Consider the following 24426-nt stretch of genomic DNA (forward strand, 5'->3'; position numbering starts at 1 on the left):
TAGTTTCAGTGCTGGCATGCCGCTTCCTGCCTGTCTGTCTTGTGCCTAAGTTTCCAAGACTGACTTGGGATTTGAACTCTGGTATCCCAGTGTCCTGGTCCAACACTCAACTAGTGATTCCCAAAGTGGTCCACGTCCATGGGAGACTTGACGGGGGTCTATGGGGGTCTAATCTTCACATTTTTTGACGAGTTTGGGGAATATGGTAGAAATGTAGCAGCAGGGGGTCCACCAAAATCAGTAAAATTTTGAAAGTGGTCTACAAGAAAAAAAAGTTTGGGAACCTATGTAACTGTCTATCACTTTGAGGAATAAAGTTTGCTTATGTTCCTGCACAAAGAAGTATTTGATTTTTTAAATCTGAAGACATTGGCCTGGTACAAACGGGTGGGAAGCGCCGGCCTGGCGCTGATTCTAGGGTTCTGGAGTGCACAGCGTCCACACACTCCTGATCCTTAGTGCGTGACAGTGGCACCATCATGACGGCTTCCTGTCCATAATACGTGGTAAGGTATAAGGCAGTAGGAAGAGAGGAAAATTGAATTACTGATGAAGCCAAGGCACCTGTCAAGATGGCGCAGTGTTTGCACACTGCGACACTACGCTTGTGTCATTGATGCATCACAGCGTGCCAATGGCACACTCGTGGAGGTGGCCATGTACCGTAAAAAGAACCCGCTTTTGCGGCGGAGGGAGGCCACATGGTTTGGGTGCTGTGGCCTCCCTCGGGAGGAAAAATGGGCGGTCTATTGAGCCCCTTATTAAGCGAAGCTGCAGAAAGAGCTATTGCACAGCTGAATTAGGAGTGGGAGCAATCTTCCTGTAGGTTCTATTTTCATATCATGAATTATAAACCTTACAAGTAATCAATTTTTAACCAACTACCAATTACATCATACACTGCTGAAGTAGCCTACTCTATTGGATGCTAGATTCATGCACTCTAGAACAGCTAGTCTTCCACTGATGCAAAACCCAGATAAATATTTGTTCTTGTCAAAAGCTTCCCCATTCTGTAACACACACACTTTGCTATAAAACAGGTTATCAACAGCTGAAAATATATCTCAGCTGCTGAAGTATATGAAATTACACAGTGTGTATTTCATGTTTCAAAGCTCAGTCCTACATATGGTTACTTAAACTTTGGAGTCCAAAGAGACTTAATCCTGGGCAAAATTGAAAAGGAGTGCAGGTGTGGTGTTCAGCATATGCACTACAGGTGAAAAGCATCTACCAGCTGTATGGAAATTTAGCTTTCAAAAATTATAGAAAGGGAGCTCAAGCCAGCAGGTTGGGTAGCAATTTGCTGCACTGGACTGCAGGCCCTTTACAGGGACTACTTCTAGACTGTGGAACTTCTAGAGACTTGATTGCCTCCTCCCTGTTAATCTTCAATTATCAGGAAAAAAGACACTCTCCATTTAGTGACTGTTGAGAAAGGGACTTTTAATAGTTTTCTTTGTTGTTTCTAACTGCCATCAAGTCAACTTTAACTTATGGCCACTCTATAAATGAGAGACATCAAAGACACCCTGTCATCAACAGCCCTACTCAGGTCTTGCAGGCTCAGTGCTATGGCTTCCTTGACTGAATCTATTCATCAGTAATTCAATTTTCCTCTCTTCCTACTGCCTTATACCTTACCAAGTATTATGATCTTTTCTATGAGAAATGTTTTTTGTTAACTGCCTTGCAATTGGCCTCAACTGATGGCAACCTGTGGATAAGACATCTCCATGACCATCTATCCTTCACTGCTCTGCATAGACTCAGATCACTGACCTCTCTGATTGAGTGAGGCGTGCGGCCTTTCCTCTCTTTCTACTACCCTCTACCTTTCTCAGCATTACAGTATTGTCTTTTCTAATGAGTCATGCCTTTTCATGATGTGGCTAAAGTATGCCAGCCTCAGTTTGATCACCTTGGCTTTCAGGGAGATTTTAGGCTTTACTCGTTCTTTCCTATAATATGCATTGTGTAGATTTGGACTTTCTTTTCATCTTTGAGCATGTCAACAGCTGAATGTCCTTTTGGCTTGACTCCAGTTGGATCATAGTAGTTGTCCTCTGGTCCTCTCCAGTAACTTGGTGAATGCCATACAATCTAATACTATCTCTTGTTTCAGTTTGGATTGTGTCATCATGGGGTTTTCATGGCAAGACATTCAAAAGGGATTTACTGTGCCTTCTAGGCAGTTCTAACAAGTGTTAGCTATGGTGCCACTGCTGTTGTCTCTGACAGATCCTCTACCAGTGTCATCCTCACTACTGTAACCGTTGTTTGGCCCAGTAGCTATTTAGCGCATTGAATCTGGCTCCTTAGCAAAAGCCTGTCTGAGATGGGGGACCCTACCAGCAGCACTGCTGCTGTCAGCATAGCTCTTTGGTCCACAGGATCCCACTACTATGGAAAGGTAAGTGCCATGGTGAGAACAGAGGGACACTGTATTTCTTTTTTATTTGTTTTTAAATGGTTTTAAACAAGTTATAGTATTAAACATTTTAACACAACAGCACATTAATACTATAATTTGTTTAGTTGTTCTGTTATACATTATAACTTGCTCTGTTTTAACTCTACTGTACCTGTTTTTATCTCGACTTGATTTTCTGTTTTACCTGTAGCTATTCCAATCTAATTCTAAGCTGTACTGAATATCTGTTTTGTGAGAAAGAAGGGATATCAGTCAAACAAATAATATGTAGTTAGTAAGTGATAAGTAAGTAGTGAGCCAGCATGGTGTAATGGTTTGAGTGTTGGATTAGGACTCTGAGTGGTCTTGGGTAAGTCACACTTTCTGAGTCTAAGAGGAAAGGCAAAACCTTCTGAACAATGTTGCTGAGAAAATCCTATGACTGCTTCACTTTTGGGTCATAAGTGACTTGAAGGTACACAAAACAACAAAAATAAGCAATAAATAATGAATGAATATTATCAAGACTTCCATGAGAAGCAAACATATGACAAAATGGGGCAATGATGTACTGCAGATGTACTACACAGGAATTTCTGATAATTCCAACTAGAATCTTACAGAGCTGGAATTTTAGATTTCAACTCCCATCAGCCCTAACCAGCATGGCCAATTGCAAGACATGATGTAAATTGCTCTCTTGGGCCTGTTACAGACTGCCAAAATAAAGCTGCTTCGGGTCTCTTTGGAGGTATGCTGTTTAAATGATGCATGCATCCTAAGAATCTGGAAGCTGCACCAAAGCTGCACTCCAGTGCTTAGGAATGGAGTGTGGCTTTGGCACAACCTCCGGACTCTTAGGACCCATGCATCATTTAAATAGCATACCTCCAAAGAGATCCGAAGCAGCTTTATTTTGGCCATCTGTAACAGGCCTTGCAATGTCTGGGGGCCACAGATTACCCACTCTCATTTACCAGAATAGGATATTTCCCTTGAAGAAAGGAACAGTCTTTTCAACTGAGAATTTTTTGAAAAACAGAAACGAACTCTTTAGAAATTATCTGTGCCATGGCTTAAAGGAAAGCGAACACATTCTCCTCCATATCTAAGTATTTTTTCCATACAGGTCTGTTTGTACAGACAGCCTGTTATCCTTTCAGCTGGTTGTTCAGTTTCCATTTGACAAAGTGAGTGAGCTGAAGGGGCCACAAATAACTTAACTGTCTCTCCAGTGGTGCTAAAACAAAACCAGCTGTGGGAGAGTAACAAAAAACAAAGCAAAACAAAAGCCTCTTACTACAAAGCTTTCCAGTTGCTAATAAAAACAACAGTCTGGGGGTATTTCCAAAAATATTTTTGGTATAACAGATTTCAAAAGAACCAGGAAGAAACAGCGGGAGACAGTGAATCCTTGAATGGCTGACAGGAAACTAAAGAGGCATAGTGCTCTTTCCATTACCATTACATATTATAGGCTTGGGACTACCAAATTTTAACATACAGATTAGAAATAGAAATGGACGTTTCCTTAAACGGTATCAAAATTAATTATGTTAAAATCTTATTTTTGCTAGGCAAGGCTTCAGAGAATAAAACTAATAGTCAATGAAATTCAAGAATAGATTTTTGTGCCAGGTACATATGTAAAGGTATAAATAAAGCTTGCATTCTGCATATATATGTCAAAGTTGCTAGCTGCTCTGGGAAATGGCCCTAAGATTATTTACATTTCCAAAAGGCCAACAGTACTTCCAGGGCCCAAAATTCTCTCCCATGCTGTATGTCCGAATATTGCACTGTACTATAGTTGTGTTTTATCTTTATTGTTATATATAAACGTGTCCCATTGAACCTAAATCATGCAGAAAGATCCTAATAATGTCTATAGCTTTGGAAGTACAGTGCATTCTGAATCCATGCATTTACAGAGTAGAGCAGGAGAATTCCTTTCCTCCTCAGTTCCTTAATGAGTATCATACTAAAGGAGACCAAGCTTTCTAGGATGTACAGATTGCCCAACTACAAAACATTTAAACCCTAAAGCAGTGATGGTGAACCTTTTCAAGGCTGAGTGCCCAAACTGCAACCCAAAACCCACTTATTTATTGCAAAGTGCCATGTCCCTCTGGCTTTCTACTAACAAACTCTGGCAAACTCTGTGCTGGGATGATGGCACATGTGCCCACAGAGAGGGCTCTGAGTGCCACCTCTGGCACATGTGCCATAGGTTCGCCATCACTGCCCTAAAGCAAGAAGTGAGCAATGGTAGGAGTCAGGAGCTACTTCTTTGTTTATTTAAAAGATTTATATTCCACTTCATATGAGACTTTATAAACAGGAGCTTGGCCAACAGGACGACGATGAGAGTTTTGTGTGATATTGCTGGAAGAGACGTTTTTGACTTCATCATGGAGAGAAGTGACTAGTGGGATGGCTCAGAGTTCTGTTTTAGGTTTGAAGCTCTAAATAACTTGGAGGAAAAAATAGTTGGCATCCTTATCTGCAGATGATACCCAAATTAGGAGGGGCATCTAATACCCCAGAAGACAGAATAAGATTTAGGAGCTGGACTAAAACTAACAAAATGAATTTCAATAGGGGTAAATGTAAGGGACTATGTATAAAAACTGGAAAACCAAAATGTACAAATATAGGATGGGTGAAACATGGTGAGCTGTATGTGTTAAAAGGATCTAGATGTCTTAGCAGACCACAAGCTAAACATGAGTCAGCTGTATAATTTGGTGCCAATGCAATTCTAGGTTGTGTTAACAGACAGACAGGATCCAGATCAGTTTTTATTCAGCTTTGATCAGATCACCTAGAATATTGTGTCTAGTTCTGGATACCACAATTCAAGAAGGATATGGACAAGCTGGAACGTATTCAGGAGAAAGCAATCAAGATGGTAAATGGTCTGGAAAACTTGATCCTTACACGGAATGGCTTGAAGAGCTAGATATGAGAGGTGATAAGATAGCCCTATTTAAATATTTGAAGAGTGTCGCATAGAAGATGGAACAAGTTTGTTTTTAGCTGCTCTGGAGACTTGAACATGAACCAAAGGATTCACGTTAGAAGAAAACAGATTTCACCTAAGGATGAGGAAGAATTTCCCAGTAGTAAAGAGGTCTCTGAGAGCACAATAGATTATTCCTGCAAGACACAGGATTGGACAGCATGGCTTTTGTAGTTCCTTCTGAGATTCTATGACTTTTCTGTGGACCATGCCACTGATGCACACACTACATTTCTCCTGTCTAATTTGTGGATTACAGTAGTTATAAGGGGCAGAGTCACTTTGTGCCAACTACAAAAAACATCCAATAATAGTGTCATCATCATTTTTCTTTGGACTGAATAAGCAAGCAAGCACACACTGTAATGTCTGAGACAAAGGTTCTTCCATACGATATAAAGGAGTATGAAGGAGGATGAAGACTGTGTCTTCATAGAAAATACTTTCCTATTTCTGTTTCAAAAATAAATGCCACCTTCTCTTTAGAATATGTATTTTCAGTCTAGGACTCAGATGTACACACTTAGGGGAGGTAGGAGATTTGCACTGGAAGTATGGCTCAAGAGTGACATTTAGGGAAGGAGAGGTCTTTCAGATTACATGGGATTATTCTTCAGGTGCACCACCTAGAGGTTCTGATTATTATGAGTTTTTAAAAAACAAAAAGCGTTCTCAAAATACAAACTTTTATAGGCATATTTTAAAATATATTTTCCCACAGTTTCCACAAATGGTGAAAAGTTCTGCAGCGAACATTATTTTAGAAGGAGAAAATGTAGGGTTAAATCTTGATGTCATATCAGGAGCATATCCAGTCATTAGGATTTGGCTAATCATGAATAATTTATATTCCTGTGGCCTAAACTGAATGCCTAATCCAACTAGAATCACTGAATCCATGAAATTTATATAACTGCTGACATGCTAAGTTCCCATTTATTCAATGTGTCTCCTTTAGTTGGAACTAGCCATTGGATTCAGGCCATTGAGTTTAACAGGTCTGCTCCAAGTATAACTAAACCTGGACTCTATTCTCTCTAGTATTTAATAATAATAATAATAATAAATTTTATTTATGTTTCCCCACCTCTCCCATAGGATCAAAGTGGGGTTACAGACTATTAAAAACCATTACAAACAATCTCATAAGTAAAATCCAGTAGTACAAAAACTCTAAAAACAAATTTGCTTTGTTTATCAATGCACACACAAAGCTAAGAAGAATGAAAACAGTCAATCCTGCAAGGCAACACAGTTTCACTACCCACCATCAGATTCCATCTCTCTGTTTCAGCTTCTATTTCCCTGTTTCTCCATCTATCTACAAATTCAAAACTTCATACACATTATTTCTTCCCTCAAAGATGTTATCTCTAAAGCATTTGACTTGGACTTCAGGCAACACTGGTGGTCATTAAGGAACACAGAATGCTTTGGGAGTCAAAACAGCGATTCCCATCAAGGGTCACTTTAGGCAAAACCACAGAGAAAAATTTGTTTTCTGGTAACTGTAAATTGGAGAAGCACCTTCATATGCTGGCATATACCAGTAGGCTAAATGGGAAAAGCAATTTCCCCTCAAGTTATGGAATGATAACGGGATATGCCTAGGGCCTTCTTTAATGTCCTTTTGAGGCCTTGCAAATACTGCACACACACACACACATATATATAAACACACAGAGGCATTTAAAATACGGTATATCATCTAGTGCTATGGTGGGTTTAGCATTTTTAAAAAATATCTCTGCATTACTTGTTTGTTGTTAGGGTTTTAAGTCTTTGCTTTCATTTGGATTTATCCTTTCATTTGTGTGCTGCTTTCTGGTACCTATACATGTGGATTTGGGAACTGACATTGAGCCTTTTTTGGCATAGCACTGGTTGAACAACTAATATAGGGCACCTAACAAACCAAATAAAATAAAACAAAATCACCTATCTACTTCCACAATCAGAACTCCAAAAGGCACCCCTTGCCAGAAGTTTTGTCAATGACATCAGATTATTCACACATGAAAATCTTGTGGGCGTTTTTAATGATCTCAGCTAGAAGTCACTTTTTTATTTTAAAAAAGGCCTTTTATAATCATGAATACCATCATGAATGGGTGTGAAAACATTCTGCACATAAAGATTAGCTGGCTATTGTGCATGTGAGGTGGGCAAGCACTGAACAGAGAAGCGAAGAGGAACTGCTTTCAAGTGGATGATGGAAAGGGTGCAAGCCATTTCTTACCAAGTCCTATGTCTTTCCTCTCCTGTCTCATTATGTGTTTTGTGGTCTAAGACCACACACTTGCCTGACTCCCTCCCTCCCTTCCTCCTCTTAGACATGTTTTGCTGAGCTATTTTAACACACAAAAACAGATATTATGGTGATCGGTACTTTGGAAAAACCTCAGTACTTGAACACAATTACAGACCCACAGCTCTCAACGCTAAATCAAGGTAACTGCAATGAGGCAGGGGCAAAAAATAGACCATTTTGCCTTAACCAGATTTTAAATATAAACCTTTTACTTGTTAGTCATAGGTAGAAAATGTTGATTTTCCTATCTTAGCTCTCTAAAACAGTGCTGCTCAAAAAGTGGTGCTCAACGGACTGGTGTCAGTCTACAAACTATTGGCTAGCAGAAAGAAATACTTGTAGCCAATGAGTAAAACTATGGTGCTGGTCCTTGACAAATGGAGGAAAAAATCCCCTGCTGGTCCCCCATGTCAGATAGCTAAAGGAGCACTGCTTTAAATAATCTGTAGCCCACCCAACTAAAGTCAACATGCCCTGAGGGATGTTCATACACCTGAGATCCACCTAAATCATCATGTGTTTTTTTGATAGATAAGGAGAGCTCCTTCTAAATATTGCTTTTTGGGGAGAAACACTGGGGGTGTGTGTGTCCAAAACAAAGAAACAAATTGAGAAGTAGTAGGAAATCCTCTTAAAATGAACGACTCCTAAATTTGTAAATGTAATACTCCAGAAAGTTGCTGCAGTAAGCATCTTATACAGAGGGTAGATGGTGCTATACTTCTACAACAGCTTAATACTACAGTCGCCTCCCCTCCCCTTGTTTTTGCAAGGATCCGTTCTGGATCACCTTGCAAAAATGGAAATCTGCCAATATTCAAGATCTATTGTCTTGAATGACGGCATGTCCCTCGTTTTAAGTCCTTCCATTTGCCCCTTGTGAGTAATCGAGGATTCAAAGTCCACACAAACGGAGGGAATGACTGTACTGAAAAATAATGGGTGAGAATTCCATTGCAGTTTATTTAGAAATATTTTTTAAAAATCACATTTTTTTCAGGATAGGAGGTCCTCAAGATTTGAAAAAAGAAAGAATGGGAAATTGAATGTTGCTCAAACTGACAAATTTGTTCATCTTAGCCGAGGCTTTATAAATCTGAGTTTGAATCCCTGTTGAACTGTGTTGAACCCCAAATTAGGTCTGTAATCTCATTTTTTCTATGAGCCTCCTTCTTTTTAACAGCTATACGGCAGGCTGGTATAATATGCTCCATGCTGGGAATAACTGTATTTATGGGATTTGGTCATTTACAAATTGAGAAAAATAGTTTCAGTGTTGTTTTTTAATTATTTACCAAAAATCAGCATATTTGGGACAGGAACAACTTCAGGTTTTAAGACAATTCAAGTTTGGGAGACAACAGAATTCACAGATTTTCCCACCCGAGCTACTTGAATTCAGCTATGACAACTTCAGAGTAAGCTTCATGGCACTCCTGTAAAGCAGATCACTATGGATTGTCTATGGATTTTGTGGTAGAGGTATGATTTGCACCGTGGACATCCCAGTTCACAGAATATAATAAATAAATCCTAGCAGCTTTTGAGAAAGTTCTCCATACAAATATGTCTGGGTGTATTTGTGTATATATTGTTACTTAAAATAGGATGCTGATGACAATGGTTCTTCCTGATATGTGTGTTCACTATAATATAGCTGATATCCATCATGTGAGAACCACAATACAATATGAAGTGGAATGGCCCAGGCAGAAGTTCTCCACACTGAAGGCTAGGATTATATTATAGAAGCTACAGGATAAAAAAGTTAGGGCAATTCAAGATAACCTGTATTTATCCATATGTTTTTCCCCCCCTATGGAGGAGGAGAAAATGTACTTCACCATATTATTATGAGCTAGGCCTTAAACTACAAAAGGGAATTGAACATTTCTTCAGCTTTTCTGTAAGAACTAAACACACAGTCACTTTGAACCTTCATAGATCATTATTTCTGTCTGAGCTCTATGGCCCTCTTTGCGAATGTAGGAATAAAACGAACAAACTTGTCTCTTGCTCAACTACCATATGTAGGTGAACAAAAAGTGTAGCAGCTGGTTTATGCAACTTCAAGGATAGCCATGCCAAGGATGGAAAGATGGCTCATCATTCAACTCCCTTTCTAAAAGCCCCATTTCTCTATGTAAGCTGGAAGAAGATCAGTGGAACAGCTCTGAATCAATAGGGCCTCCAGAGGGATCTGCTGGACTCCTCAAGGGCCTACTTTGACATGTTTGCTGGGAAGTGCATGGGTGAAGTCACTCATATGTGTTCTGACTTGGATCCTTCTATTAATACACTTCCAAAGAATGTGTGCAGAGCACCATCTGGTCTAGTTTTGTGGGATACATTCCAGTTCCTGCAGCTCAAGGGTTTGCAGAAAGTACATGGAGATGTCTGCCTGCCTACCTGTATTTTTCCCTTTGCCAAGGAAACTAATGAAGTGGCCCCAGGAATTTATTATCAGCTCAGGCAAGAGAGGGTGAAGTCCTGTCTGTCATGAAACAGGCAGTTGTGAGATTGTAATAGCTCTTTTCTCATTTTAAAATATATTGGGCCCTTGGTGTCTGCTGGTGTTTTGTTCCAGGACCCTTTGCTGATACCAAAATCAGTGGATGCTCAAGTCCCATTAAATACAATGAAATAGTGAAATGGTGTCCATTATATAAAATAGCAAAATCAAGGTTTGCTTTTTAGATTTTTAAAATATTTTCAAGCCATGGATGGTTGAATCCGTAGGTTAAAAAAATCAGTGGATACGGAGGGATGATTGTATTCCTTTTCTGGACAACGAACTCAAAAGGGTAGTAGTAATCTAGTTCCTATCACTTTGGGATGAAACAGATAGACCTCTTTAAATCCAGGTTTAGGCACTGCCTTGAAACAGTCTTTGTCATCTTGATGCAATCTTGTTAATTCACCTCTAATGCAATCTCTAATCTAATTTTACCCAATCCTGCTTTACTTCTGATTTTGTCCGATGAGGAGGGAGATATACACTGCTAACCAGTATAAAGAACCCGTTACAGTTTACTAAAAATAACACTGCCAGTGAAGAGGGTAAATTAACAATTTTAGCCTGTAATTTCATGTTTATTAGAATCACTAAACCACCACATGCTCTACCCTTCTTGCTACTGGCTGTGGCATTTACAGAACATAAGATAAAGTCATTTAACCATAGATTCTCAGTAAGCCATGTCTCCCAAAGAAGAAAAATGTCTGTCTTAGTTATAAAGTTTATAAAAGAATGGTCCTGGTGTTTGTTGCTTCGTCCAGCAATATTTCAGCAGAGTATATTAAGCTGGGAGTCATGCTGGGATGTTCCATGTCATTTAGTAAGAGAGAAGGGGGTGTCTGCCACACTATCTCCTGTCTTTGTGTTTTGTACACTCAATGAATGTTCTATTGGGTCTGGTTGGCTAAATTGCTAGTATTAGCAAACTTCCCATCTGATCATATACCAATAGTGTGTGGCTTTCCTTTCAGTGCTTAAAGAATGTATGAGGTGGTGAGGACTCCAGCTGAGGCACAGGAGGTGTTGACTGAATCAGGAGGGATTCATTGAGATCCATCATCAGTAGTGCCATGTTGGTCAACTGCTCATCATTGATGGCATCTAGGCAAGAGGATAATTCCAACTTGCACTTTGCCTGACTCCAAGTTTATCAAAAGGGATCTCTGATCTTTTTAAATGTCATTCTCATGTTCATTTTTATGTTTACCATCCATTCCACTGTTGTAAACTGTACATGGAGGTACCGGATCGTGTTTCTTTACAGGATTCTTTCTGTGGCTAGTTGCTCCTGAGGTTTGCCACAAATCACATAGAGGTCTGGCAATGATCTCAGCAGACCGACTCAGAGCCTTCAAACTTTTTAGCTTGTTGTTTATGTCTGTTTGTGCCAGGTTTAACTGTTGGGTGGCATTTCTCAGTCATCCTTTGGTTTCAGCACGATCCTCTTTTCCCATTATTGGTCTCACAAGGTCAACATGGCTACTTTCTTTCCCCCTTGCTGAAGATGTTAAGTAATAGGTGTTGTCAGCTGGGAAGAATGTGGTATCAGAGTTTTGTACAGGTGGAGAAGGTGTGTCCATTTTATTACATGGAATAAGCGGGTATACCACTGGATCATAAAAGACTAACTGGCGTTATTTGTAGAGAGGCAAGAAAATCTTTCATTTTGAACAAAATCATTGGAATAGAGGACGTCTGAAAAGTTAATAAAATTATCTTATCTCCTCTTATATACGGAAGCCAGTCTACATTGGTTATATCAACAGCAAACATATTAACTCTCGTAATCTCACTGAGTGAGAGCCTTATTAGTTTTAGGGAGCTTCAGTGCCTTTGGATGATCTTATTAGATGTAATCTGTAGCATAACTTTGTCTTGTGACAGGATCTGTATGGAATGTTGAGATGTTCTTCATTGTATATGGTACTTTGGATGTGATGAATGAGGATGTTTCTTTCTCCTCTTACACTTATCAACTAGATTTCCTATTGGTCTCTCAGGTCTCTCCCCACTTTCAAAAACTATGCCCTCTGGGTTAAGGTGGGGTACCTCCCTAAGGGCCATTCTTCTTAATTCTTCATTATGCTTATCCATAAATTCTTCAAACATATGTTCTAACTTTCCAGTGAGGTTACTGATTTTAGCCAGCTGATCAAAGATAGATATGACTGTGTGGCCCATCAACAGGCACTGAAATATCATTAGGTCTAGTGAGGGCTCTTGTTGAGAATGTGTTTGTTGTTGTTTTCCCACATCTATGATGTGCTTACTGTCAATTGTGGGAGAGTGGAAGAAGGGACTTTCTACTGTTACCAAGCGGGCATCTTTCCCTTCATCTTCAAAAGGATCCTGGGGCTGGGAAATCACCTCTGTATATGAGGAGAAAAATCTATTTTTGACAGGAGTAAAAATGTGGTTCAACTTACTTTCAGGATTCTTCACATTGTTTTCAGATTCCTTCTATGTGATTAGTTGGTCAACCTTAAGTTGTTTTGAGGCTCTGGTGGTTTGAAGAGTCCCACAATTCATTCTTGTTCATTTCTTCCTCCCCATTTCCAAACTATACACTCCTCTCTTCTTGTTAGATAATTGTTAAGTCAGCTGTAGTAATGAGCAGCCCGAGTCTTTCAATCTTTGCTGCTTGCTGCTTTGCTTCTTGATTACTTTGCTGCAATCTCCCTTGTTCTATCATAGGCCTCCAAACTAAGAAAAACTAAGATAAAAGTTCTCCCAGCTTTCTCAAAGAAAATTAAATGAATAAATAGCTGAGGTAAGTACAGTTAAGATGGGTTAAATAATATTGGCACTAATTAATACTACCTACTGCTATGTTCTGTTGTAATAGAGGCGAGTCAAAGAGCTCAAACAAACACTCCCTGCTTCTTTGTTGTCATCTCCCTGATCTTTTGGCAGCTTCAAATGTTATGAACCATGTTATCTTGTTAGACTAGCAGCTATGGTGAAATGGTGGTTCTGTTCATACCTGCAAGGTTTTTCAGAAGGTAAAATGGGCAGATTTCTTCATGCTCTTTATTACCTATATTAAGCTGCTGGATGAAGTCATCTGTGCAGCTGAGTAAGGATTAATCAATATGCTGATGACAACCATCAATATTTCTCTATGTCATTTACTTGGTAATGGCATGGAAGAGGTCCAATAATGATAGGGAATCCTGACAAGGAGCCATCATAATATGTAGATGATTACTGGGTTTGGGAAGTTGGTATTTAAAATGTTCTGGATGAGAATGCACTTTCCTGAATGAGCAATGTATTTTGGGATGGGTGTGAGTGCAGATGCTGCCTTATCAGGTGCTACCTTTCTTAGGTAAGGACAGCCTTGGTATACTACCTCATGCTCTAAAAGTTGAATTAATCTAATAACACTTTGTGTGTCTACCACTGAAACATCTGATAGTCCTGATGAGAAATCTGTTCTTAAGACAAGAGGATACTGTTAGAACAGAACACGGAGAAACAGAATGGTTCCCTAGTTTTTTCGGGCTATCTGGCCATGTTTCAGAAGTGTTTCTTCCTGACGTTTCACCAGCATCTGTGGCTGGCATCTTCAAATTCTCTGAAGATGCAAGCCACAGATGCTGGCGAAACGGCAGGAAGAAACTCTTCTGGAACATGGCCACATAGCCCAAAAAACCCACAAAAAAACTATGGATGCCAGCCATGAAAGCCTTCGACTTTAGAATGGTTCCCAATTGGCATAGGGGTCAGGCAAGACTGAATTTTATCACCCTATTTGTTCAACTTGTACGCATAAAATATCATACGAAGAGCAGGTCTAGACTAAGAAGAAGGAGGAAGGTAGAAGGAAGGAACATTAACAGCTAAAATAGGTAGATGACATTGTACTACAGCAAAAACATCATGAACATGGAACAATTATTAAGAAGGGCACAAGAAGAAGCGAAAGGCAATTTATGCCAAAACAAAATAACGAGCACAGAGGAACATAGTAGGTCCTATTATCTGTGGACTTGCCATCTGAGGATTCTAGCATTCGTGGCGGCAAGCCCATGGCGGGGGGGGGCGAGGAGGAGGAGGAAGCAGCGATGGAGTGATCCTCAGCCATTCACCTTGGGGGTCAGATGATGGGGTCTCCTTGGGGGTCAGGGGTCTCCCACGTGTTGCAGCACGGCAGTGGCTCCATCCTAGAGGAAAGGAAGTTTCTCCCGGCTGCCCTGCCCATACCCATCAAAACTGACCTGCCGTGCCCTGCCTCTTGGCCAGAGCAGGGGGCTCTGGGCATAGGTAGAAAGAGCTGTCTGGTGCCCAAGGTCCTGGAGCCAAAAAGGGGGTCCCTCCCAACCCTGAAAATGTGGGAGGAAGAGCTGGATACCTCAGGTGTGTTTTTATTTAGGGAGGAGCCCTTACTTGTGCATCCCCCTCCTTCCTGGGGGGGAGGCTGCCCCAAGTGATGGCCTCTGGGCATGCACAGAGTGCCCTTGCGCTGGCTTCCCCAAGAGGGGAGGTGAAGGGTCTTTTTTGGGTTGGCCCAGGGGGGCTATTTTCACTGCAGGGGGGCTTTCTGCCTCCTAGGGTTCCCTCACTTGCCCTCCAGGGCTCTGCAGTACCCTTTCCTGGCCCCACAGAGCCTCTCACCAGACTCAAAGAGAAGGAGAAGGAGGAGGCGGCAGCAGTGGGGGAAGAGGAGGAGGGAGATGGAAATGGGAAGGGGAAGAAGAGGAAGGGTCAGGTGAGAGCGGTGAGATGGGCATTGGACAGCTAAGGTGGCAAAGTGCTATTGTCCACAACGATGGCACGGCCACACGGCTGTGACACTATTGAGGATAATGGGAGTTGAGCATCTGTGGATTTTGCTATCCGCAGGGCAGATAGTGCGGGCCGACTGTATACCAATTCAATGTAAAGCAATGAAGAAATTGTAATAGTTAAAGAGTTCCCATCCTTTGAATCAAACATTGATCAGAATGGAGACGGAACCCAGGAAATCAGAAGACTGAAAATGGGAAGAGAAGCTATGAAGGAACTAGACAAGATAATAAAGAGTAAAGATATATAACTGAACACTAAAATCAGGATCATCCAAGCTATTGTATTCCCCATCATTGCAAGTGTATGCAAGAGCTGGACAGTGAAGAAAGCAGAAAATGAACTCATTTGAGATGTGGTACTGGAGAAGACTGCTGAGAATAACACTGACAGCCAAAAGGACAAACAAGTGTGTCCTTGAGCAGATAAAGCTAGAAATTTTCCTGGAAACCAAGGTGATCAAATTGAGGCTGTCGTACTTTGGCCACATCATGAGAAGGCATGACTCATTAGAAAAGACAATAATGATGAGAAAGGTAGAAGGTTGCAGAAGGAGAGGAAGACCATACACTAGATGGATAGACTCAATCAGGGAGGTCATGGGCATGAATCTACTAGACTTAAGCAGAACAGTGGAGGTTAGGGGGGCTTGGAGATGTCTCATCTGCAGGGTTGCTATGAGTCAGGAACAACTTGAGGGCAGTTATCAACAACAAAACTACCACTGAAAACAGTTTAGTTAGTTGCTACTTTGGAATTTAGTGGAATTTGGCATTCTGACTGGTTGTTCATAATATAGCCATATTACAACAATAACATGATCATTAGATTATCAGATCCAGTTAGATTGATTTCTTATCTGCTACTGAGCCAAATTTAGAATTCTTATCACTTTTAAAGCTTTAAATGACTTGTACCCAAACACCTGGAGGAATGACTCTTTTATGATTCTGTGTTTCTATTAAAATATTCAGACCAGTTCTTTGGGAATCATCACTGAGGGATGGTTTTCTTTTCACTGCTAAATTAAAAGCCCCCCACCTTCTTTTTTTGCCCAGGCATTTTAAAATCCAAAGATTATTTGATCCCAGCTTCCACATTTTTTCCAGGGCAAAGAAAATATGTTTGCAAACATACTATGGTTTGTGAAACCGAAGGGTTTCATGGCTGGCATCCATAGTTTTTTGTGGGTTTTTCGGGCTTTGTGGCCATGTTCTAGAAGAGTTTATTCCTGACATTTTGTCAGCACTATGGCTGGCATCTTCAGAGAATACTTTGGTTTACCCCTCTAAAGTAATATGTGGTCTCGAAGGTACCAGGAGGGTTCCCTCTTTTCATGGCCAGGCTTCATTCCTTGCCATCAACAGACATGGGAAGCTGATTTAACTGCTTTGAGAGTTTGTCCAAGTTGAAATGGTATATTTGAAACATTTCATTGTCTTCTGAACAGCATTTTAAAAGGGATATATTAGATCTCATTCTAATTCCATCCCTGCATATCTAGGAAATACTTATGAGTTCTATTAATGATAGACATTAACTGATTGCTGAAACTATCACCATGTTCCTTGCTGCAGCTACAAGAATAAATTCAGAAGAATAAATTCACAGTGGAGCTGTTTTGAGTCTATCTGGTTACTTTTGTTTTTGTAATTTTGTATTAACTTTGTAAATCCATTTATGCAATCTGAATGAAATTGATATGTTATTATGAGGGTGGACACTTTCACATTATGTTGTTTAACAACTTTTCACAAGCCTACACTGAGTTTTAGAGAAGAACAAAACTGCAGAATTCTTAATCTGAAGATTCACACTCTATAAAAAAGAAATGTGGCTCAACTGTGAGCCATCCCCCTTCCCCCTGTATTTGACACCAAAGGTCTGAATTGCCTGACACTATAAGAATGGCTTGATTTAAGAGAGCAAGTAAGGACCTCTATGCCATTCTCAGAGGAGTGATAAATACAATGTAAATGACCATATGAAAAAATTATGGAATAGACATACTACTATTTCTGTTTCATCGTCATGCCCCTTATGTCTGTTTATGGTCTGTGGACTGAAAATGTCAGAGGTCTTTCTCAGACCTCTGAAGTAGTTCAGTCTTGCTCTGAATAGTCTGGAGCCTTGGTATCTCAAGGGACCACCTTCTCTCACACTGTTTTTGCTGCTGCGGTGTCCACCAGAGGCCTTGCTTTTTGAGATATCCCTTGCTTTTGGAGATAAGATACTAAAAATTAGGGACGAAGCTTTCTCTGAGGATATCTGTTTGGTGCTACAACATCACCATTCTATTTTATGCAAGATACTTTGGGCAGAGAAGAGTGTGAAATGAAAACTGGCAGACTATCTGTGTGGCGTGTGGTGACCCTAAAGTGGAGTTTTCTTGGCAAGATTTGTTCAGACGAGATTTGCCATTGCCTTCTCCTGAGGTTGAGAGCATGTGACTTGCCCAAAGTTGCCCAGCAGCTTTCATGGCCAAGTGGGGAATCAAACCCTGGTCTCCAAAGTTGTAGTCCAACTTTCAAACCACTATGCTATACTGAATCTATGTGTAGTAATTTGAACAAAGTAAAAAAACAAAAAAACAAACCAAACCCCTGGAGTGTGGTGGATCACCATTCTAGGAGAAGTACTGATGCAAAAGGAAATGGTTTTTTGTGGGGGGTTTTCGGGCTATGTGGCCATGTTCTAGAAGATTTTCTTCCAGACGTTTCGCCAGCATCTGTGGCTGAAGATGCCAGCCACAGAGGCTGGCAAAATGTCAGGAAGAAAATCTTCTAGAACATGGTCACATAGCCCCAAAAACCCACAAAAATACATGGATGCCGGCCATGAAAGCCTTCGACTTCACAAAATGAAATGACTTTGATACCCAAAATCTGGGAGAAATTTAGATGGTGTTAATACTATTAACATCTGTGCCCTTAACAGTCTTCCAACATGAAGAAATGGTTTGTAAACAAAGATGATACAATGTACTTTAAAAAACAAACCCTGGAACATGCAGTGCATAATTTTACAATGCCTAAGCCACTGTATGAATGTCTAAGTTACTATTCAACTGTATGTCTTGGCCGCATGTAAATGAATACAACAAATAGATGAGTGCAAGAAGACCTATTTAGCTATCCCTGACCATAGTTAATTGATCTGAAAATCTGTCAGAAGTAGAGAAATGTAAAATTTCCAGAATACTAGTTTTTTGCTCAAATGCTAACAACCTAAATATACTCAAATACAACTGTTCTGAGCCAAGGTGCCATAGTAGTTTCAGCGTTGGACTATGACTCTGGAGAACAGGGTTCAATTCCTGCTCGGCCATGGAAACTGACTGTGCTACCTTGGGTGAGTCACAGATATTCAGCTGCAAAAAATCCTGTGATAGGTTCGCCTTAGGGTCAATGTAAGTTGTGAACACACTACAACAAACAACCATTGGCGTACTCGCACACCATGATGACGTCCACACGGCACAGCACTGTTTGGGCGCTGCACCATGCAGACATCATCATGGCACGCCCTGTCTGTACAGGGGCGCGCCAAGATGGTGCCCGGGGTGTGTGGTAGAGTTGCTGAGCGTGTAAATGCTCAGCCCCTGCACACCCCTAGTTTGGGCCCAGGCTGTCGAGTCCCTTCCTCACATATGAGACTATGAGAACACTATTTGTCCATATTATTACTGACATCACTTGATTATTAATTGTTATTAATGTCTAATCAACTTTAGTTTAGGGAGAAATGCCTTGGCTTATTCCTCTAAGATACTAGTTTTATTATTTCAATATGTGTAGGAATCTCTGCATATCATGCCGCGAGAGAGTATTCTTTTATGTCAGTTCTGACCTGTAACCTTAATAGTACAGTGCAGACATGTGTTTCTTCACTCACTAAGAAGAACTAGATGTTTACTACCTCAATGTAGGGACCACACAAAGCAATAAAACAGGTTTAATATGTTTTTGATGAGCTTATTTAAATTGCAGGAAAAGAGTCACAAGGGTATTCTATATCTTCTGAAATTCAACTGGATGTGGATGTCTGAACATGTAGAATTTTAGAATATGCATTACCACCCACACTGTAGCATGGATTAAAGCCACTGCAGTTAATGTTTTTCCCCTCGTATGCAACTTGCACTGCAACAATAATGCCTGATTTTGCAATAATTGAACATAGATTGTCTCTTTTCTCTAGATATATGCAGTTGGCTTGCACTGGCTCCAAAACTACAAGAAAGTTAAGAGGGCTTTCTGATAAAAACAAGATGCAAACAAAGCCAATTTTATAATTTAGCTATTAATGTGAGAAAGGTATTAAGAACATGAAAAGCACAGTACAATATTGCCCTCTTCTGGCAAGAATCTATCTATCTATAGGGTGATTCAAAAAGAATGATGCAAAGCCAAGTAAGAACAGCTTTACTTTTGTACCATTATTTTTGGACCACCCCGTATTTCTCTACAGATATAGATATATTATATAGTGTTTCATACATCTAATTTTAAGATATTTATTACAAGCTCTAGTTTATCATCACAAATTTCTTAGCACTGCTTAGAAACCATATAATAATTATACACAATCCAGAGATTAAAGAGCATTGCGGCAAATGTGACATAACTATTTTATGGTAGCATCACTTCGACTCTGCTCTTCTTAATGGAGATTTAGACCTGCTTTATATTATACTGGTTTATGGCTTCTGTTGGGAACCCAACATGAATTGCATGGGCAATTTTAGAATTCATGGTACTGACAAATTTGAACTCTGTTAGAGAAACTGTTCATTTCATGCGGATTTCATGATGTAAAAGATGCTGACCCAAACCTCATCAGACAAATTTCAACCAAAAGGCTGCACAGTGTCCAACAGTTCTCAACTATCATTCAACACAGAGAAAGACCTAGACATTCCTAGAGAGAACATATTAATGAAATCCGTGAATAATCAAATCCGTAAATATCAAAGCCGCAAATATGGAGGGATGACTGTACTCTGGCTTTTCAAAATCAAAAGTGGAATTTTTAGGTGCATCCCCCCCTCCCACCAAATGTGGACATTTATTTATTTATGTATCGGTGGGTGGGGGGTTATATCCTGCCTTTCTCCCAAATGGGAGAAAAAAACTAAACAAAACTAAAACATCAACTGCAAAAGTTAAAATATAATTAAACAATACTAATATTAAAACGTGAGTTAAAAGCATAGTTAAAAACTATTTTAAAAACAAAACCATTAAAACAGCACAGCACATTTCAGAAGGAAAATTCAAATTTTTATGACAGCCCATGTGTCCCCTAGAGGCTCCCTGGGGCGAAAATTACTCCCCAGACCTACTGCAGTTACTCACTGTTTTGCTAGAGCTAAGTATATTCCTATTCACCCAGTATGGAATTCCCACTAATCTCCTTAGTCCCTAGACTACCGTCACAGTGGAGAAACTGAAAGAAAGAGAGGAAAAAACTAAATGAGATCAAGTTCTTCTGACTTTGCCATGCAGACAGGTTAGTCTTCATAAGCCTGGATATCTTCTCAGGAAGTGAGAGAAACCTGAGATATCACAATTTTGTTAGGTGAGGAGGTAAGATTTTTGAGGCACAGAGATGATGACAAAGGTCCAAAACACACTGCAGAAATAGTCCAGTTTGAGACCGCTTTAACTGCCCTGCCTCAGTGCTAGGGAATCCTTGGAAGTGAAGTTTATTGGGGCACCACAGGTCTCTGACAGACAAGGCTAGATGTCTCACAAAACTACAGTTTCCTGAATTCCCTAGCATTGAACCAGGCCAGTTAAAGCAGTCTCAAACTGGATTATTTCTGCTGCGTGTTTTAGATCTTAGAAACATAAACTTCACCCTCAAAGTCAGATTTACCTGATAACATGTGATGAGATTCCATGACTGTGCTGGGTTTGGATTATGATTTCTGCCATAAAAGTAGTGACTGGGCTTGTAGACAATGATCTAAATCCATTTCTTACTTTCAACTGGTGGAGACTCAATCAACAAAAATTATATAAGCAGTGCATTACCAAGTTCCTGCTGATTCAACAGGTTAACACTAACCAGCACTAATACTGTAACTGGATTCAGGGCACTGATGATGTTGGCTAGGGTGGGATGAGAGCTTGAGGCACTGTATTGACAGGATGGTGTGATGGTCAAGATCCATGGCGAAGGGAGACAGAACAGATGATTCAATATGAAAAAATGGCAGTAGGATCATGCATCTGTCAGTGGTGGATATGGGGTCAGGGGTGTGATCAAAACCTAGTGGATAATGATCTCATACACAGTGTAATGATGGAGGTCATGGGTCACCAAATTGGTCTATTCAAGGATAGTGCCAAATCTTAGAAGGTTTATGCACAGATGCCCTGATTTGATATATCGGTCTTGCATTGGAAGGCAAATTCAGTTCCTTTTAGAGCAGTGTAAATGTTGAGATGATCTAGATTGGAAGCAGCTACACCTAGAAGACAAATGATCAGTTGGTGTCTGACTCTGTGGTATTCTGTGGTATTCTGATACTGTGTGGTTTTCTCTAGAAGAGATTAAATCCATAATTTCACATCTGGAATATGATGATGTGCCATTACCTTGAAGAGACAGCTATTCCTGAACATCAAATGACTGCAGAGCTTTCTTACCCAACTGAACTCTCTCTAGTACTGGGATTTGAGAGTAGAGTAGAAGAGGAGGTTTTACTGTACTATCAATTACACTGATAAGCAGCAACTGCTAAAACTCAAGGTGATGGAACCAGGAGAATGTGCTTGCATTATAGTCATGAAGTTCATAGGCTGGGGGATTCTTTGTCATTATCTAAACAAGATCTCTTTTTTGAGGGCAAAGAGAGAAATTGGCTTAGAATTGGAGGAGTGTCTTGAGTCCCACCAATCTTACCAGACTAGCTGGTACAATAATAATGACTGTCCCACAAGACGTGGTGGAGTATGAGGAGCAAAACATTTAAAAGGATGGGCACAAGATCCTTTGTTGCATCAACAGTTTGATACAGCAGAGGCACAAAGGAAGGGGTTGAAGACAAGGATTGTTTTGGGCGAGACCTCTCTGCAAGGCAGGAAGTTCTCATGCATATTCCGAAGTAAGGACCTTCTCTCTTCTTTGCGAAATTTGAAAACCTAGTAAACGTTTGGCAGCCAAAGTTTCAGCAATCAAACTGTGTTGGCCTCACTTGAGCAAATTAGCCTCACTTGACAAAAATATTTGCCTCACTTGACAAATACCGAGACATTACCTCAGCAACTGATTCACTTTTTAAAGTATCCTTTGGAGTTCACAGATTTACCAAAGGATGCTGAAGAGATTATGAATATGATGGAAAGAAAAAGAGAGAAGAAAATGGAGTGGAAAATAGAAAAAAAAAATGCTATTTGAACACAAGGTTCTACTTACATGGAGAAGAATCTGGAGGTTCCAGGTTAAGCTGGTGTGGCCAAAAACAACAACCTCTGAGGAATGTGTGAGAATCTCCCTTAGACATTTGCACAGGGTAAAGTGTGGTTTGTGTGGCAGTGCTCTGCTTTAGAAGTTTAGTTCTGCGCAGGTACAAAACTATGTGTGTGTTGTGTGTGTGTGTGTGTGTGTGCAGAGACCACGAAGAAGAAGATAGAAAGCTCTTTTGATTTGTAAACCAATGGTTTATGAAACCAGAGATTATGGTTGGCCCATATTTCTTATCCCTTTCTGCATTTATCAGTTGTAGTGCTTCAGTTCTTGCTAAAGTAAGCTAATTGCCTGTAACTTATGGCCCAGTACACATGGGCAGGAAGCAGCATGGCAGTGCCAATTCTAGGGTTCCGGAGTGTGCAGCAACTGCATGCTCCGGAACCCTAAAATGTACCGCCGCCACCATCATGCCGTCCTCCCGTCCACATGGGGGCTGCCATAATGACGTATGTGATGCGTAGTGTCCACAAGTTGCACACAGGAAGCAGTGCCATAGCGTTGCAGCCCTTATGCTGCTGCAAGGAAGAAGCTGCTCTAAGCAGCTTCTTCCTGGATGTGTATTGTTTCTGCGTGGTTTGGCTGTTCCGGGAACAATATGCAGCAAAGAGGGGCAGTGTTTCGCTACCCGTATGGACAGCCATATATGTCACTATTAGAGATCTGGGAAAGAAAGCACAATCTAGAATTTGTTTCTGACTTCATATGCCACTGCTAATTAACTCAGGATTGTTACAGGTGAAACAACAGAATGACATCCTCCAAGCAAGGTTAGCCCAAAAGTGGGTGCAAGCCAGGAAACGATTTATAATTTCCACAGCATGAATTCATGAAAGCAAATTTCTCAAGATGATATGCTACTACTATAGGTACCATACCATTTTCACAATTCTTTGTCATAATTCCTTCCATTCCAAATATAAAATTTTAACGGTAAAATTTTAAGTTTAAGAGAGATATCCTACCTTGTGTGGTTCCATCTACGCCCATGAGGCTCTTCATTACTCTTATTATTTGTTCTGCTACAGGTGGACTCATAGATGTAGCATACACAGCACTATGTGAGTGAACCCGTAAGTAGTCCACTAGGTCCTTTAATCAGAGAAAAGAAGATTTCAGTGCAAACATGAAATCACCCTTCATTCTACTGAAACAAAAATGTGACCAGAGAGGCTTGAACAAGAATTCACGGCTAACCTAATGTATACAGAACTGAAAATAGTAAATAGTTGTAAATAGTAAATCAATCACCTGTTTTAATGTAGAAGGGAAGTAAGAGATTTTTAGATATACTTCTTTGCCCCTCAACAATCTTAGAACAATTGCTAAAATGTGTTAAGTACATGGCAAAAAATTATGTTTTACACTATACTGTGCCAAGATGAGTGAAGAAAAAGGAACAGGGAGTACTATTCTGATACCTTATCATTAGATATCTCCTGACCACTATCCATCGCATACTTGGAAAAATTAAATTGCCATTATATGGGAATATATTTTGTTAACATCAATAATTTTCATTTATCCCTTGATTTAAAATAAGGGTGGCAAAAATGTTGTTAGTAGGTTGCATGCAACCCTCAAGCCTATTCTGAGAATCTTAGAGCAGGCTCAGTTTTTTTGTGTGACATGAGGAGGGGTATTTAAGCCTTTTTAATGCTCTCACAATAGTGGCAAATCCTGCTTTTACTTAATGTAATAGAAGTTATGATCCAGATGCCAGTTCAAGCTTTTTCAAATGAAAAATTTGTAATCCCCCCGCCCCCCAGACTATTTCAGGCAAGCAAAAATTATACAGTGGGCTCTTCTTATCTGTAGTCTTGTCATCCATAGATTTGAGCTTCCACAGATGGCAAGGCAAGCCCTGTTGTTTTGTACATATACTGACAGACCTA

At 40.2% G+C, this 24426-nt stretch overlaps 1 protein-coding gene across 1 annotated transcript in view; it reads right to left on the reverse strand.

Moving 5' to 3' along the window:
- The window catches only part of SPTLC3 (serine palmitoyltransferase long chain base subunit 3), an 82835-nt gene that overhangs the window by 12725 nt on the left and 45684 nt on the right, over nt 1–24426 (reverse strand). The window contains exon 9 of the mRNA XM_042458172.1: nt 23497–23623. Within this exon, the coding sequence (XP_042314106.1) occupies nt 23497–23623 (127 nt within the window). The remainder of the gene's footprint in view (nt 1–23496; nt 23624–24426) is intronic.

Source organism: Sceloporus undulatus, chromosome 1 (genome assembly GCF_019175285.1).
Source record: "Sceloporus undulatus isolate JIND9_A2432 ecotype Alabama chromosome 1, SceUnd_v1.1, whole genome shotgun sequence".
NCBI lineage: Eukaryota > Metazoa > Chordata > Lepidosauria > Squamata > Phrynosomatidae > Sceloporus > Sceloporus undulatus.